General features: G+C 40.2%; 3 protein-coding genes across 9 annotated transcripts in view; 2 read left to right on the top strand and 1 right to left on the bottom strand.

Annotated features, from left to right (window-relative positions):
- Positions 1 to 9,390, top strand: part of USP33 (ubiquitin specific peptidase 33) — a 51,976-nt gene extending 42,586 nt beyond the window's left edge. For both annotated transcript variants that reach the window (XM_045801975.2, XM_045801974.2), the window contains exons 22-24: positions 6,738 to 6,840; positions 7,582 to 7,650; positions 8,209 to 9,390. In XM_045801975.2, coding sequence (XP_045657931.1) covers positions 6,738 to 6,840; positions 7,582 to 7,650; positions 8,209 to 8,366 — 330 coding nt within the window. In that variant the 3' untranslated portion in view covers positions 8,367 to 9,390. The remainder of the gene's footprint in view (positions 1 to 6,737; positions 6,841 to 7,581; positions 7,651 to 8,208) is intronic.
- Positions 9,391 to 10,227: 837 nt separating this feature from the next.
- On the bottom strand, positions 10,228 to 17,650 carry LOC148109166 (uncharacterized). Its single transcript, XM_087866316.1, has 5 exons — positions 17,597 to 17,650; positions 17,196 to 17,401; positions 16,600 to 17,074; positions 13,768 to 13,818; positions 10,228 to 12,743 (listed from the first exon to the last, which is right to left on the bottom strand). The coding sequence occupies exons 1-5, from the start codon at positions 17,648 to 17,650 to the stop codon at positions 12,729 to 12,731; spliced, it is 801 nt and encodes a 266-aa protein (XP_087722442.1). The 3' UTR covers positions 10,228 to 12,728.
- Positions 16,591 to 17,985, top strand: part of ZZZ3 (zinc finger ZZ-type containing 3) — a 102,262-nt gene continuing 100,867 nt past the window's right edge. For 5 of the 6 annotated variants that reach the window (XM_087866020.1, XM_087866018.1, XM_087866021.1 and 2 more), the window contains exon 1: positions 16,591 to 16,731. The gene's annotated coding sequence lies outside the window, so the exon portion shown is untranslated. Of the gene's footprint in view, positions 16,732 to 16,948; positions 17,409 to 17,985 lie in introns of those variants that run through there. The other variant, XM_087866017.1, reaches the window with a different exon arrangement.

Here is a 17,985-nt window from a genome sequence, read left to right as displayed (position 1 = left end):
AAGTTCTTTTGTGGGATTTTTATTTTCATGGTAATGAATTTTGTTTTACAGATTGGCATTTGCAGGTAATCCACTGAAATGGTAAATTATAGGTTTCCTTCAGTTAGTGTTTTTCTGAAAGCATCTACCCAGACTACATTCTCTACTTCCATCTTGTTGTGAAATATAGTATTGTTTTGTGGGACTGTCTCTACTTAAGATAAACCCCTTAAAATGAGTATGTTGTGAAGCATTCCTTGATTGCAGGCAACAATCTGAAAGTGGTCACAGAATGAATAGAAGAGCTAAACAACTAGGTTTTTCTTGTTTGTTTGCTTGTTTTGGGTTTGTTTTTTTTTTTAAATAATCTATTTGATCTTTTTAAGGAAATGTAAACTATATCTGTGCAGTTTTCACAGTTACCAATACAGTGGAATTAGCCTTTGGCAGTTTTAAAATACATCACATTATCTACTTTTTGAAAAGGATCAACATGCAAGTAAATTAAAAACCATTTAAATGTGGGGGAGTAGGAGATACAGGTTCTGGTTATGGAATGAATAAGTCACAGGAATAAAAGGCATAGTGTAAGGAATATAGTCAATGATGCTATGTTAGTGATGGATCAAGACAGATGGCAGCTACACTTGTGGTGAACACAGTATAATGTATAAACTTACGGAATCACTATGTCCTTTACCTGAAGCTGAAATGTAACATTGTGTGCCAACTCTACTCAAAATCATTTAAATGTGTATATGTTGACTAAATGACCTATCCATATGCAAATTCAGGTTTTTTTCTGTGGGCTCAGAACTATTTGAGGGTTTTAGGTTCTGAAGTTTTAAAACATCACAGTGGGGGCTCCTGAGTGGCTCAGTCTTTAAGCGTCTGCCTTCAGCTCAGGTCATGATCCCAGCGTTCTAGGATCAAGCCCCGCATCCGGCTCCCTGCTCAGCACATCCGGCTCCCTGCTCAGCGGGAAGCCTGCTTCTCCCTCTCCCTCTGCTGGTGTTCCCTCTCTCTGTCAAATTAAAATAAACAAACAAACAAACAAACATCACAGTGGTTGAGAAAAAAGAAACATTTAAGCATGCACTAATGATATGCACTAATTCAGAGAGGCAAAATGAAGTAATTTATAGATAATAAGATAAGTAATTAAAGAGAAGAAACAGTCATAGTATTACTGGTTAATTATAGCAAATTACCAGTCTAGGTTACTATTATTATTACTATTTTTAAAAGATTTTATTTACTTATTTGTCAGAGAGAGAGCACAAGCAGGGGGAGCAGCAAGCAGAGGGAGAAGCAGGCTCAGGTGGGGGACTCAATCCCAGGACCCTGGGATCATGACCTGAGCCAAAGGCAGACTTAACCAACTGAGCCACCCAGACATCCCTAGGTTATTATTATTTTATGTCCACTGCTAAACTGCCAGGTTTTATGAACAAGGACTAGTACAGTTCCAATTATCTAGGTAGCAAGAAGTAAGTCTCTTCAATGTGTTGTTGTCAGTACCATAGCTCCAACTATATATTTATGATCCAAATACACAGTATGGAATCCTAGTAGAATTTGGGTCACCTTAGAGGCATATGCATTGATAATCCTACTAAGACTATCTTGGTGGAGGGATGGTAATTTTGTAAGGGAAAATTAAGATTCTTTCAGTAAGAGAGGGGAAGATGTTGTTAAATAGACAGATGAACAGTATGTTTCATGTTATGGCTGCCCAGCACACATTTACACATACGCATATACCTGCTTCTTTTCGTGGATTTAGGATTTTTGTGTGTGTGCTGTTGCCTAAAGTAAAGAAATTTTCACACACACAGGAAGATAGTATAGGTATCGATTTGTTTGTTGTGCTTGGGCCTCATTTGTTTCCTAAACCTAAGGAGGCAAATTTTAGTTGAATATTTAAAATAGTTCATTCCATGAATGCTTAAATAAATGGCTAATGGCTGTATCCATTAGGGTTTGGGGAACAGAAACCATTCTAAGTATTTTGAGTATAAGAAGAATATAGGCAAAGAAAGACTTAAACATCTACTGAAAGGACTGGGCAGTGAAGGTCAAGGAGACCACTGCTGACTCTTAGGAAATCTGGGAGTAGGTTAGGCTGCCATGCTGGAGGTAGGAGTGGGGATAGTGGGTTGTTTCAGAGCCCAGACAGGTTAAGGAAAACTTTCGTGGTGCGTGCCCAGTCAGGGCACTGTGTGCCCATTGAAGCCCAGGCAAGATGAGAATGGATACCTGTGTTGGTTGGGGGTTGGGGGATGGTGAGTGATAGAATTGAGAGATTGGTTCCATATGTAGAATTCATCAAATAATAAGTACAATGAGAGCCAGATTTCTCATTGCTCAGATAAGAGAGTTACAGATGTGGAAAGGAAGAAAACTAAAATAGATTGTGCTATTAGTATTAGATCGGATTTGTAGGTGCCTTTGTGAACTCATGGTCATACATTCATACATACATAGGTACAGGTGTGTGTGTGTGTGCGTGTGTATACATATATAGAAACAAATGATATACCAAATGATTGCCTAACTTTGTTACTAAAAGGGCCTGGGAGCAAGGATAATACCTAACTCTCATCACGTTTTGGCTTCTTAACATCTTTTTCCACTAAAAGGTACCAGCCTTCCTTAGAGAAATGGCTGCTTCATATCAATGTTAATTTCCAGATTTTTGTCATTTGTATTAGTTTTGTAGGAAAATGTCCTTGTACATATGAAATTACACCAAGATGTTTGGAGGAAAGGAACATGTTTAGCAACTTACTCTCAGTGGTCTGAAGAAAGAAAATTTCTTTGTGTTACATTGGAGTTTTCCTGTAAGTTTGAGATTGTTTCAAAGTTAAAAAATTAAAAACTGCACAAAACCTCTGGAAATTATCTCTACTGCTTGCCACTGGTAAATCTTAGGAGAAGGCTCAGAAATCTAAGAAACCTGATAAGCTGCTAATCTCAGGATCCTGGTGGGTTATTTTAAGGGTGCTCATATAATGCAAGATACTGCTGTTAAAGATGTTAGCCTGTGACACCAAGTGAAGGATTCTTGGGAAGATGCTTGGAAGTGGTGGCAAAATCCTACATATGCCATCTGTGGATGCCTCAGTCACAGCTGCCACCAGTGGGGAGAAAAATTTCCTTCGTGACTTCCACATATTGCATATACCATTGATAGTGCCTAACCTGGAGTACTACTGGCATGGTGTCTTGGAAAATGTAGGCTTCTCCTCTTCACAGAAGAGAGTGTAAGAATGAATGGAAATGATGCAGTACGGGCCGTACAGTGAAGTCTGCCTCTTGTCAGCTCAGCATTTATACACATTCATACATGTAAGCAACAGCAGTAGCAACAGTTTTACATTTCTATTTAACACTGTGCAACTAGCTCATGTACTAACACATGCTGCATTTACCTTTTCCTAAACTTTGGAGACCCAGAGTTCTATGAGTCACTATATCCACTTTCGGATGTTAGTCATTCATCTTTAGTCCAGTCAGTTCAGTCACAATCTCCTTTTTATACTGTGATCTAAAGAATATTGGGGCACCTGGGTGGCTCAGTCGGTTAAGCATCTGCCTTTGGCTCAGGTCATGATCTCAGGGTCCTGGGATTGAGCCCCACCTTGGGCTCTCTGCTCAGTGGGGAGCCTGCTTCCTTGGCCCCTCCCCCCACTCATGCTCGTGCACTCTCTCTCTTTCTCTCAAATAAAATCTTAAAAAAATCTTAAAAAATAGAGGAATGAAAGGAAGGAAAAGTAAATTGGTGATTTTTCACAAATTTGGTAAATGTTTACAGATATGTATATGCAGTAAGGAAGAAATGTATGTCTACAGCTGATTATTTACCCATTCCATATTCCCTGTTTTCTTAATCAGCACTTCAGTTGGTTATGGTTGTGTTTACCTGGTAAAGTAACCCAGACTATGATTTCAGAAGAATCTGAGGTCTTTGTAATCTTGGTTTAGATTTCTCTAGTCTGTTAGCTTTTAACCTCTGCATATGGAAATACTGAATGGTGTCTGCCAGTGGGTTGAATGGTAGTCCCCAAAAAAGGTTATCTCCATGTTCGAATCTCTGTGACTTGACCTTAACTGTGAATGTAACCTTACTTGAAAAAGGGTCTTTTATATGTAATTAATTTAAGGATATTGAGATGAGGTCATCCTGGATTATCTGCGTGGACCCTAAATTCAGTGATAAATATCCTTACAAAGAAGATACACAGAAGAGATAGACAGAAAAGGTAAAAGCCATATGAAGACAGGAGGCAGAGATGAGAATATACAGCCACAAAGCAGAAGCTTGAAGAAGCAAGGAACAGAATTTCCCCTAAAGTCTCCCTGAAAGTATGTTCCTGCCTATACCTTGATTTTGGGCTTCTGTTCTCCAGAACTTTGGGAGATGAAATATTTGTTTTCAGGCACCAAGTTTGTGGTAATTTGTTACAGCAGCCCTCTGAAACCAGTACAATGGGTTTAATCTGGTTTTCAGCTGTAATCCTCCTTGCTCCTATTGTATAGTGGTCATTTTATTTCACCCTTTATATAACCAGTCCTGTAACCCACTCTGCGTTTCGGTTCAGTGACATAGCCAGAGGAGTATTTCGACTTTCAGTCCAGTAAAACCATTGTTGTTTCCCTTTGGAATCAAATACCTCCTAACTATTAGAGGCCAAAGTTGTGGAGATAAGAAGCAACGCTTTCGTGAATATGTCATTAGGTACTAATGGATACATCCTCCTAGTTTATTTATCTGGTACCTAGCCTCATATATTCTGGTTATGGGAAAAACAACACCATGTATTGGTTTCTGGTTTGTCGCACATACCACAGCATAGAGGATAGTACCAACCCCATAAAGTTTTGTCACCGCATACAAAAACTGAGTCTTCAATAGGCCAGCAGCTTTTAGGTGATGCCACATGATAAGGTCAGTGACTCCCATGGACGTGAGCCTATTTCTTCATTTATTTTGTGTAAAATAAGTTCCGTAGTTAGAAGTAATGTGGGATATTATCTCAGTGAATGAGACATTCAGTAGGACCAAGAATGGTGGCGGGGAAAAAAGACCAAGAATGGTGGTACTGGGAAAAACATTGTAGGTCAGGAAGCTAGAACCAAATCCAGTGTAAGTTCTAGGTATTTGTAAATCACATGTCATCAAAAGTCTATCTCCAAACTATATAAAGGATTCATACAACTAAGACAAATGTTTCAGTTTAAAACTAAGGAAAATAGGGGCACCTGGGTGGCTCAGTTGGTTAAGCATCCGACTCTTGATTTCGGCTTAGCTCATGATCTCATGGTTGTGAGTGAGGTTGAACCCTATGTCAGGCTCTGTGCTGAGTGTGGAGTGGAACCTGCTTAAAATTGTCTTTTCCTCTCCCTCTTGTGCTCTCTCTCTTAAAAAAAAAAAAGAAAAAAAATTTTAATAGACATTATTTCTAAGATGGTATGACTAGTAAATACATGAAAAGAAACACTATCAGCAGCCATTAGGAAATACAACTTAAAATTCATGAAATACTATCACACAGTTTTTAGAATGGCTAAAATAAGTGGATAATATCAAACGCTAGCAAGAATGTGGAACAACTGGAATTGTCATATGCTGGTGGGAATGCAAAATGTTACATGCTAAATGACAGTTTGACAATTTCTTGTAGGTTAAATAAACACTTAGCATGTGACTTAGCAATGTCACCCCTGAGTATTTACTCCAGAGAAATGAAAACTTATGTTCACAAAAACCTGTACACAGGGGGCATCTAGCTGGCTCAGTCCGTAGAGCATGCGACTCTTGATCATGGGGTCATGAGTTGAGTCCCATGTTAGGTATAAAGCTTACTTTAAAAAAAAAAAAAAGGAAAGGAAAAAAAAACTTATACACAGATGTTCATAGCAATATTGCTTATAATTGACTCAAACTGGGAACAATTGAAATGTTATCAGCTGGCAAATAAACAAAATATGGTAGCTCTACAATAGAATACTACTGGCAATAAAAAAAGATTCGATTATTGATGCATGCAGCAACATGGTTGAACCTCCGAAACATTATGCCAAATGGAAGAAGATAGATGTGAAAAGGCTGTGTGATGTCAAATTCCATTTATATGAAACATCTGAAAAATGGGAAACAATAAAGACAATGTAAATCAGTGGTTTCCTGGGGCTGAGAACAAGAGATGGACTGTAGAAACTGTAGAATGGTGGAGGGGAACTCTTTGGGGTGTGAGAAGTGTTCTAAACTGGTTTGTGGTGGTGGTTGCAAAACTATAAATTTACTGAACCCCCCCCCCCTTTTTTAAAGATTTTATTTACGACATGTACAAGATTATTCATTGCAGCATTGTGTTTGTAATAACAATGTGTCCACCAATATCTTAAGTGAACAGAAGTAAAGGGTAGACAGTGGACATAGTATATTTAAATAAGATTTACACATTTGATTTTTAGTAAGTATGTAGAGTATTTATTGCTTTGAAGACTTGCCTTGACCATTTTGATTTACTCAGTGTCATTCTTCTTTCGTGTGTACTTGTAAATTTTGAGACATAATGTAGACTTACTTGTTTACTAATAGGTATTACAGTGGTACTAAGATAACTTAGCTCAATGTACATCACATTCTTTATGAGGAATTGGCCTTATCAAATGCTAAAGTAAAATGGTTGTATTGTTCTGCTATAAAGCAAGTTCTAGATATTAGGTGACTGATTTTTTTCTCCCTGTAGCTCAACAGAGCATTCCAAGAGGAGGACTCTCCAGCTACTTTTTATTGCATCAGTATGCAGTGGTTTAGAGAATGGGAAAGTTTTGTGAAGGGTAAAGATGGAGGTAAGTAGTTAACTGAAAAATGAAATTCTTTGCTGATTTTTTGTTTATTAGACAAATATTTTTTGAATATCTGTATGCACTTGGGATTACACCAGTGAACAAAAGCGAAAAAGATCCCTGCCCTCAGGGATCTAACATTCTAGCTTATATTCTGGTTAGTTGTTTTAAACCTATGTCATGACTTACAGCATATTCCCAGCAGGAATAAGGAACTGAACAAATTTAGTCTACAATCTTAATATTGAAAAGTTAAAAAAAATCCACCCAACAATAAGACTGGTTACATAATGGTTTAACCATTACAGTGACATACTGTGTGGACATTTCATTTTATAATGCTTTTATTGTTTTTAGTTTAAGTAATGACAGTCTGAAATAATTCAAGAATTACATAATTTCTTTTTAAATTACAAAAGAATTATTCTTTTATAACATAAAAAAAAAAGTGCATTTTAACCTGTAGTCCTCAAATGGACAGTTAAGAGTGAGATTTTTAGATGGTAGTGAGAGAGCCTCCCCCCCCTTCCTTTCTTGGTTCTATTTTGGGATGGGAATGAAGACCCAAAAAGGAAGAGGCTCAGAAGATAGTTAAAAATTAACTGTAATAATCTAACTACAAAATAATCAATTTGATTATATAGTTACATCCCTCAATTATTTCAGGCACAGTAATACGTAATTCTTTGGTACATTTCTTTGAAAAGTATGCATTTTGATCCTTTGTTTTTCCTTTTGACTTAGATCCTCCAGGTCCTATTGATAACACTAAAATTGCAGTCACTAAGTGTGGCAATGTGATGCTCAGGCAAGGTAAGTTGACTAATACTTAAGCCATTTGTCACTGTCAAGAATATAACATTACTAGCCATCTGTGCCACTTTTTTACCCAGCTCAGTGATATAATTCATACACGAAGAAGTTAAATAGTGGAAAAGCTGCCAATGTTTGTTAAGTGAGGAAAGGTTTTTTTTTTATTTTTTTTTTATTTGACAGAGACAGCCAGCGAGAGAGGGAACACAAGCAGGGGGAGTGGGAGAGGAGGAAGCAGGCTCCTAGGAAGGAGCCCGATGTGGCGCTCGATCCCAGAACGCTGGGATCACGCCCTGAGCCGAAGGCAGACGCTCAACCACTGCGCCACCCAGGCGCCCTGTGAGGAAAGGTTTAAGGCTGTTGATAGTAGCTAGGAAAAAGTACTAAGACCATAATGTTGCAGCTTATAACAATATGGGCTGGTAGTCTGGAAATTCATGTGCTGGAAGTTCTCAGTTATCCCTGGAAGATTCATGCTGGGGGGTACAGTATGGAGGTTTTGCAATATGAATATGTAGGTTTGTAAATATTATTCTTTCTATTTGCACTTAATTCTAGGAGCAGATTCTGGTCAGATTTCTGAAGAAACGTGGAATTTTCTACAATCTATATATGGTGGAGGGCCTGAAGTTATCCTACGACCTCCAGTTGTTCATGTTGACCCTGATACACTACAAGCAGAAGAAAAAATTGAAGTAGAAACTCGGTCTTTGTAATTTTGAGGGTATAGAGAGTTCTAATGAGAAATCATTTTCATTTCCTCTCACATACACATGCAAAAACATTCCTAAAAGCATGTTTATTTTCTTGATTTTTAATATTTTATTCCTTCTACTGGGCATTATGGAAGAATGTGTTAAAATGTGTGATATACTACAGGTTGGTATATTTAATGCTAGATAACTTACCATAAAGTCTTTCAGTGTAATATTTTTGAAAGAGAAGGGATAATTGTGATCATTTGGTAATCAGTAGGTTATCTTTGATCTTTATACTACATGCAAATCCATACTATCCTTTGTAGTTTTGTAAATACTTTTCTTTGGAAACTTTTTCATTACCTTAAAACACCGTAACTCTGACCAATCTTTCAGTTCTCCAAAACCCTAATTTAATTGTATAGTTTTGACATGGCTTCATATAATAAAGGGCCTATTTTAAATTGAGAGTTGTAGTCAGAAAAATGTTAATTTCCTAAAGCTCAGGAAACGTTAGGGTGTCACTTCTTTTGCACTGCAGCATATAAACTAGCATATTAATATTTACAATATGTCTTTTTGAATGTATCAAGGATGTATTTAGTTTGAGTGGAATTTGTGTCAGCAGATATCCGTAACTTATTGCCTCTTATACTGTAAAATGTTAAACTTTAATTCCTATAACCCTGGATAGTATTCATTAATATCAATAAAAAACTTAGAGTTAGTTTTAGGGCACTTTTTATTTTGAGAGCATGAAGTATGGAATGTGTTGATGAGATTGTTGATAAAGCTAAAACCACTTGCAAAATGATTTTTTTAATGAAATGCATAAAGTCTTTTTGGATAATATAGTATGCACCTCTATTTGCTTGATTATGTGATGTCAAAAGTTTAATTATATTCCAAGTACAAAAACAAACTGGATTACCTTGAGGATGTTGAGTAGCATTCACAATGGGTTTGTTTTGGTGTGGGGCAACTGCCACCAGCTAAAACAGTGTTGTTAAAATTAGTTCAATAAAAATGATTTTAAAATGTATGACTTGGATGTTGAATTTACTTGATGGATATTAAGAGTGAGAGGTATAAAGTTTGTCAATATTATAATATCTTCCTGTTATTTCTTAATCAGAGGTATGCAAAATAAGTCATTTGGTATAGTATTTCAAGTTTTGATGTTTAATGAAATGATGAGCTTAATTGGTCATTAAGATGTATTTCAATTTTTAAAAAATATATCTAGGTTTAAGTTTTCTTCTGCCTCATAATTATAGTATGATCCTCTTCGCGGATTCAATAATGTTATTGATCTATCTCTGAATAACTAGCGTTTATTATAATTTTCGCTTTGGAGATAATCAAAAAAGGTTTGTTTTTAATACTTCTTGCCATTTATTGGATGTTTATGATATTTTAGTCAACCTACTAAAATACTTATATTTAATCCTTAATACAACCTTATGACTTAGGTCAAGTGGCTTGTCCCAAAATCACACAGCAAAGAAATGGCCGATAGGAGACTCCAGCTAGAGTCAGTGTAACCTCATACCTGTGCTCTTATTCACCATTATGTATCTTCCAATGAATTCTTTTGAAACAGATTATAGGGTTAGTCACATTTGTTAGTAGCATTACTATTTTCATAACAAACTTTGGAATATTATATGTGGTTAATTGTATCAGAAAGAGGCAATTTCCCTGTATTTTGAAGCTACTCCTCTAACTCCAAAGTGAGAAGTTTGAATATACTTGTTACCATTTTGATGGATTGAGGGTGAGGCGATTAGTTAAGAAAGTATTTCTTTAGGGGGAAAAAAACCAGGCTATTCAAGACTATTTTTTTTTTTTTAAAGATTTTATTTATTTATTTGACAGAGACAGCAGAGAGAGGGAACACAGGCAGGGGGAGTGGGAGAGGAAGAAGCAGGCTCCCAATGGAGGAGCCTGATGTGGGGCTCAATCCCAGAACACCAGGATCACGCCCTGAGCCGAAGGCAGACGCTTAACGACTGCGCCACCCAGGCGCCCCAAGACTATTTTAATAATAACACAACTACTGATAATCACTTGAATTCTTAGCAAATGTTAGGCACTAGTCTAAACATGTTTACAGATTAATATGCCCAAGCACACACAACTGTCAGAATTCAAACCCAGATGTGTCTGATTCCAAAACCTATGCTTCTCTCGTAAGTCACAAATTTCCAATTAGAATATCCAATTACTGTTTCTCAGTAACTACTGTACCAGAAACTTCCCTCTTTAAACTTGTGTGGTGCTGCATTTTATCCATTTTTTCCCTCTGCATATCTGCCTACTTAGAGAGCTCATTCACTCCCTTGCTTTCAGTTATCACTTTTTTTTTTTATGTAATCTTTAAACACAGCGTGGGGTGTGAATTCACTACCCTGAGCTCAAAGGTCGCATGCTCCACTGACTTAGCCAGCCAGGCACCCCTCAACTTTTTTCCTTTTTCTTCCTCTTTTTTTTTTTTTTTTTAAAGATTTTATTTACTTGAGAGAAAGAAAGTGAGTGAGAGACCACAAAGCAGGAGCACACAGGGGAGGAAGAAGCAGGCAGGGAGTCTGATGTCAGGCTGCATCCCAGGACTCTGGGATCATGACCTGAGCTGAAGGCAGACACTTAACCAACTGAGCCACCCAGGCACCCCTGTATTGGTTACTTATGCAGCAGTGATGCTATGTAACAACCACAAAAACTCAGTGGTATACAAAAACATTTAGTTATTTTACAAGTCTGTGGAATTCGGCTAATCAGTCCTTGGCTGATCTCAGCTGGGCTCACTCATCACTTTGCATTCAGTTGGGAATTGGCTAGGCAGGTCTGGGGACCTTGGCTGAGCTCACTCATTTGTGTTGGGCTCTGTTTCTTGTGTTCTTCACCAGGCTAACCCAGGCCTGTTCTTTTGGTCATGGCAGAGGAGCAAGTTGTTTTCAAGGCCTCTGTATGTGTCCTATCTACTAATATCTCGTTGGCCAAACCAAGTTACCCAAGTGAAACCCAGAAATAAGGGAGGTGGGAATAAAATCTACTTTTAATGAGAGGAATTGCAAAGTCACATGTCAAAAGGCGTGGATATAGAAAGAGATGAACAATTAAAGTTATTAATGCAATCAATCTACTGTAGTTAAGTTGCTCATATTTGAATACTGACTATGCCACTTATTAGCTGTATGTATAACCTTGACTAGTTCCTGACTTTGGTTTCCTCATGTGCAAAATGAGTATCTGCCTTCTTGGGTTGTTGTGAAAGGAAATGCTTTAAAAGATACAAAGTATGTAGTAAATGTATCTCTCTCCTCAGTTTTGGGGGCAGATAATATGCCCTGACAGATAACATAGTCCTGCAGTGCTTTTTACAATGGCAGAAAGTCCAGGATCCCAGTCCATCCCCCTACATGGCTTTAATTGCTAAGTAGATAATGGCTTTGGTAACTCATGCCTGAAGTGTATACATTTGACAAAATTATGAAGGCATAATTAGGATAGCAACTATTCAGGTGTAGATTCATCGGATAAGCCCTTTGGGTTTAAAGTCAATTTTCTTTCTGAGCCCTGTGAACTTCTGCCACAGGACCTGTGGACACTGAAGGGTGAGACTGTTCATGAATATAGCAGCAGGTGTAGTTCTCTAACAGCAGTCCCGATGCTACTCAGGTTGAAGGCTATGTTTTGTAGTATAACAAAGCCCTCAAAACTTGTTTAAAGCAAGGATTTATTATTTTTCATGATTCTGTGGGTTGTCTGGAGTCACTCATGAGGTTGCATGGAGCTGGCAGATACGCTATGTTGGAAGGTTCAAAAAGGCTCCTAACGTAACCCGGGCCTTGGTGCTATTGGTTGAGCCACAACATTCGTCTCCATCAAGGTCTCTTTCTCTATAGGATCGTATCCAGGACCTCTGCATGTGGCTTCTCTCTAGGATAGCCTGATCTTCCTTACGGGATGGCAGCGGATTCCAAAAGGGCGAAAGAAAATGCTGTAGGCTTCTAAAAGGTTAGGACTGGAACTGACATAGTGTCATTTTTGCTGTCTTCTGTTGGGAGGGAACTGTGTGAGGGCCTGAATACCAAAAGGCCATTCATTGGGAGACAGCAATACAACATTTGATCAGCCTGATAAAGCAAGGGGAAGGAAGTAGGACGGGGTCACAAAATATTTGGTTGTTCCACTTTTAATAATATAAGGATTGATCTGGGTTCAGATGGTGAGAACTCACTTCTTCCATTGTAAAGTTACTGATCAACTTTTCCACTAATAGTTTTATCTACTGATGAGTCCTGCCTGAATCTGTAGTTTCATTACAGGTTGCAAAATGGTGATTTTCTCATTCTAGGATTCCTTTTGAGGGACTTTTTAAAAATCTTCACCCTGTAAACAAATTGAAAAAGAAAGGAAAGTGGTTCAGGATCTGTGATGTAATAAATGTTGAAACCAGTACTAACTTGATGCTCCTGGGGTCAGTTGAGATGCCAGAGATTAGTATCTATGGACTGTATCATGAATGGAGGATCATCTGAAGAATGTTATAGTTCATTCATCATCCTTTTAAATATTTTCAAATCTTTCCCTGTGCTAAATTAGACTGTAAGAGTTTCTTACCTGGACTATGCTGTTTACCTCTTCCACACTTAAAAAATTGCCTTCAGCCTAGGTGAAGAGATGTAATAAAGAGCCCCAGAAAATTAGTTGTTGGATTTACTATAAAGATGCTGTTGAAGATACAGTTCACTATATGAGATAGTCTTGTTTTGAGAAATTGTGGGACAAGTTTATCTTTGGTCTTAGTACTGGGAGTAGTACTCCTCCTCTGACCAACTGGTTTGTTATTATCCTACGGATACTGAAACTATCATAACTGATCTTGTTTTTCCTTATTACAGCATCTGCCAGAATTAATGCACGTGTTCAGGACCTTAGAATATGTATTTTTGTGTATTATTCTTCTGTTTTCTTGTTGTCTGACTTCCCACTTTATTTTAAATTCAGTTTTGCCTCTTAATTTGTAAGCCATGTATTTTTAGAAATAAGGTATAATTTTTTAAAAATACGGCAAATATCTTGGTCTTCTGGGTGGTGTACAACATCTCCACTAGACAGTAAGCACCAAAAGGATTTGTCTTGTTCACTGCTTGCTTTGTTTAGTACTGTATCTCCAGCACCTTGTATAGCTCCTAGCATGTGTATTAAAAGAAAAAGTAAAAGAAAAACAAATTACATCAGTGGTTTTCTAAGCATGTTCTGAGGTAGTGCCTTAAAGGCCACAGTAAGGGACAAGGGAGATGTTAAGTGGTTGCCAATTCCCAGGTCATTTTATTTGGATTAAGCATTGGATTCTGGCATAAGATTGTGTTTGTAAAAGGAATGCCAGTGCTTCAGTAAATATTGTACAAACCCCTGAATTAGATGATCTTGAAGTCTCTTCCATCTTCAGTATTCTGTGATCCTAGATGAAAATAACAAAGGGCAAATGGGATATATCATAATTAGGGAGTGACCTTAACCAGTGAGCTTGGCAGTGGTTGCTCCTTCTGAGAGCAAGGAAACTCCTTTTCCCTCTCTTAGAGATAACTGAAGATTTGAGGGGCTCCTATCCATTTCTACTTGGCCAGGATCAACACCTAGGCCTATAGTTTTCTCTCCTTCGCTATCTTCTTTACCATCAATGAACTGGTCTTTCCCCCTTACCTCTTTAGTGCTTGTTTCAAAGACCTAGAATCCAGCCACTTGGGGCTACTTGTAGTTCCCCTCTCATATTCCTGTAAACTCTCATTCGTGCAGTTCCCTCAGTTGACAATAGTCTTTTTGTCTGCTCTGCAAACTCATGCTATAACTCGAATGCCAACCCTTGTAAAAAGCCTTTCCCAAACCTCCTCTGTTCCCACGATATTTGTATCTCTACATAGAACCTTTGCAGTTCAAATTCGGGCAAATCACATAAACTCTCTAAGCCCATTTTCTCATCAGAAAAATGTGAAGAGAGTCACAGGTTGGGTATTCCAGGAACCAGACATTTAGATGATTAGTGTGCAGATTAATTAGGAAATGCTCTTAGGATCATCATTTGTCAGGTAAGAACTGAGGAGAGGAAGAAGTCAAGCTGCGATCCAGTCTTAATGAGTTGCATCAGCTGATGCAAGTTGTTCTACAGATAGGATGATCCACCAGAATTGTCCCATGTTGAGGTGGGAGGGCTAGTCCTTCCAACAGGGAAGATTTTATTTATTTATTTGGCGGAGACAAAGAGCGTGCACACACACACAAGCGGGGGAAGCAGGAGGCAGAGGGAGAGGGAGAAGCAGACTCCCCGCTGAGCAGAGAGCCCGTCATGGGGCTCCATTCCAGGACGCTGGGATCATGACCTGAACCAAAGGCAGATGCCCAGGCAACCCCCTTCCAACAACCTGATAGATACTGTTAGTGGCCCTACATTGATCAGTCATTTTGGATGTGGCCTCTTTGGGAGAAGGTGTGACACTGAACAACACCAGAAGGGGCTGACAGCTCATGTCTGTCACTCCTGGCTGCTGGTAATAAGTCCTTCATTTCTGAGGGGTATCTGAGAAGTACTTTTTGGTGCCTGACATTAATAGTATCTATCTCAAGATTGTTGATAGATTAAAATAGGATAGCATATTGCCCGCCACATAGGACTCAAGAAGAGATCATTGTTATGGTTATACATAGAACTTGGCTCTGTAAGTATATAGAGCAAGGTGGGGAAACCTTATTTTTGTGACTCTAGTCCTAGAATAGGGCCTGGAACCAGTTAGGTTCAGGAAAGGCTTGTTGATGTGTTAATATAAAAATATATCCCTCACCTTTTGTCTAGAAGCAGATGTTATTTTGAGTTGAACTCGAAACTAAAATACAAAAAGTCAATTCAACCATTTAATAACTTAAAAAAAAAAAAGGCAGGTTATCCACTTGCCTGAAAAAAAAAGGTCCAAAGACAAGGAAAACAAGCAATGAAGTAGTACTTGACAAATGCAGGACAGCTCCAGTTAAAATGGCTTCTGGATTTTATATATTTGTAATATAATTTTCTAATTTTAGACAGGGAAGGAGATCTAGCTCAGCTTTTCCACAGCTCATAAATGGTGAGGCTGTCAATGGCACTATGAACCCAAAGGAAGTACTTATCTCTATCAATGTTTATTGGTATCAATCTTTAATTTTCAATCTTTAATTATCAATCTTTAATTTCAATATTTCAATTATCAATCTTTAATTTCCCTGCATGCTCAATATAGTTTGTTGACATTTTATTTTTTTAAAGTTTATTTATTTATATAAGTAATCTCTATACCTAAGGTGGGGCTCAAACTCACAACCCCAACCAAGATCAGGAGTTGCCTGCTCTTCTGACTGAGCCAGCCACAAGCCCCTGCTAACATGTTTTTATTACAGTTTTATTAAACACTGCTTTGTGCCTGACACAGGTTTGGGGACACAGCAATGAACAAAAGTTACAAAGTCCCTGTCTTTATGGATCTCACGTTCTTGGTGGCAGGAGACCAACAAAGTCTGGAAGTGATAACTGTTAGGAAAAAAGATACGCAGGTGAAGAAAGAAAGAGTGGTGGTGCGAGTATACTCTTTTGGATACAGTGGTCTGGAAGCTTCAGATGTTGACCTTCGAGAAGGGAGTTGAAGTACGCATTGAACATCAACGAATTAAAGACATCTGAAGAGTTCTAGTCAGAGGCAAAAGCAAGCCGAAAGTCTTGAACTGAACAGAGCCTGCGCGTTGTAGAACTGCCAGAAAGCCAAAGGGGGGAGTTGGGGGTCGTGTGGTTGGAGATGAAGGAGGCGGGGGCATATATAATATCCATATATAGTTGAGACCACACCGCTAAGGGAGCTAGCGTGTACAAATTTTTCAAGAGGCCACAAAGGGCAGGATGGAGCGGACTTCCAACAGCGGGGCTACAGCGACGCCTTTCCTCGACAAATGCTAGGAAGGGCCAAGTTAAACTATTGCAGGGGATGAACTGGGTCCCGCCCTCAGAAGATCGACCCTCTTGCAAAGGCGAGGGCCGACCGCGGGGGCGGACCTCAGCAGCTCCCAGGCCGCCGGCGCTGCACCGGCCGCGGTTACCAGCAGGCGGTGTAGTGAGCGCGCCTGCAGCCGCCGCCGCCCGCCCGTCCCAGCGAGGAGAGAGGAGGGGACCGGAAGGAGCCGCTGGTGCTGCGGGAAGTGGCAGGAGCGGGAGGCGGGGACCCACCTGGAAGCGCCGCGGCGCCGCTGTCGAGCTTCCTGCGGCGGCCACCCGAGCAAGTGCCGTGGCGGGGGCAGAGAACGGCCACGGCGGCGGCGCCTCCCTAAGTGGCCCGCGGCGCCCTGCCGGGCACGAAAGGTGAGCAGTCACTCGGGGCACGTGGTGGGGGCCAGACATGGAGTAGGGAGAATGGAGGAGGAGGAGGGAACCCGGGGCACCATCGGCTTTGGGACCCGGATTTAGAGCCGAGTGCCGGGAGGGGGTGGGTTGGAGGCGGCGGCGGCGTCGGCAGCGACGGCGAAGCCCCCACGTGGGGTGGGGGTGCGCGCGCACGTGTGCGCGGGCGATAGGGGGGCGGGGAGGGCTCTTGGGAGGAAGACAAGAGCGCGCTCGCTTAGTAGCGGCCCACGTGACGGGCAAGCCGAGAATCTGCCTCCACGTGATAGGCTGGGAGGCTGGTTGAGGCAGAGGGATGTTGTGTCTGTGTGGTATAACCGTAGTCACTGGAGGTTTTAGGGTTTTCTACCGCTTTTCTTCTCTACTAGGGGGGATAGATGAGAAATAAAAGGCGGAAAAGACTTTCTGCTATTTCCCTGTTCTACACGTTCTCCAGTCCGTTAATGAAGCACTTTTCAAGTTCCGAAATGCCGATTTCCCTGTACCGCCATGTTGGTTCTAGAGGAAACTCGCGAGATGCTAGTGGGTTTGTATCGCGAGATCTCTCGATTCTCGCGGGACCTTGTTGGCAGAGCAGTTGTCCTGGATGGCGAAGCCTTGGGTTCCGGGGGCCTGGGACCCGCAACTCTTTCTACAAGGCAAGTTGTTAGGGAGGGGCCGGGGGCGAGTGCCTCTTGGTGCCGGGAGACGTGCTAGGTTAGCTTCCTTTAGTCCTGAAGGGACTACATTGACCCCATTGAGGCGACATGGTCCTCCTCCCCACCCCCCTGCGGGCGCTCGGCCACCTGCAGAAGCGTCTGCACCCCTCAGCCCCGGCTCCTTTTACCCCGCGCAGTGATAATTCCACCCCCGTCCCACTCCCTTGGAAGTCCAGAGCCATTCTCGCGCACTCGTGACGATTCCATTGGATACCGTTGCCCTTACTTTGAAACGTTCTTGTCAGTTTTTCCCCTTGTTGCCATTTTCTGAAGAATTCCAGACCTGTTAACCATTCTGTCGCTTGTTTCTACTCCAGTACCTTTCTCCACTGGCCGTTCTCAGACGCTTAAAACTAAGCGCCGTGTATTATTTTTTTCTCTCTGGGCATCATTTACTCCCACTTACTGGTCATTGATAACTTCTCATGACTCTGACAGACTTTGTATTTACAATAACTTTTGGCAGTATTTGGAAGGAGCCCTTGTATCTCTGACAATACTTGATGTCAGAATAAAA

This window comes from Ursus americanus, chromosome 12 (assembly GCF_024610735.1).
Source record: "Ursus americanus isolate L20-20 chromosome 12, mUrsAme1.1.p, whole genome shotgun sequence".
Taxonomy (NCBI): domain Eukaryota; kingdom Metazoa; phylum Chordata; class Mammalia; order Carnivora; family Ursidae; genus Ursus; species Ursus americanus.
The sequence above is the reverse complement of the archived record's forward strand: the minus strand, read 5'-3'. Positions and strand labels throughout refer to the sequence as shown.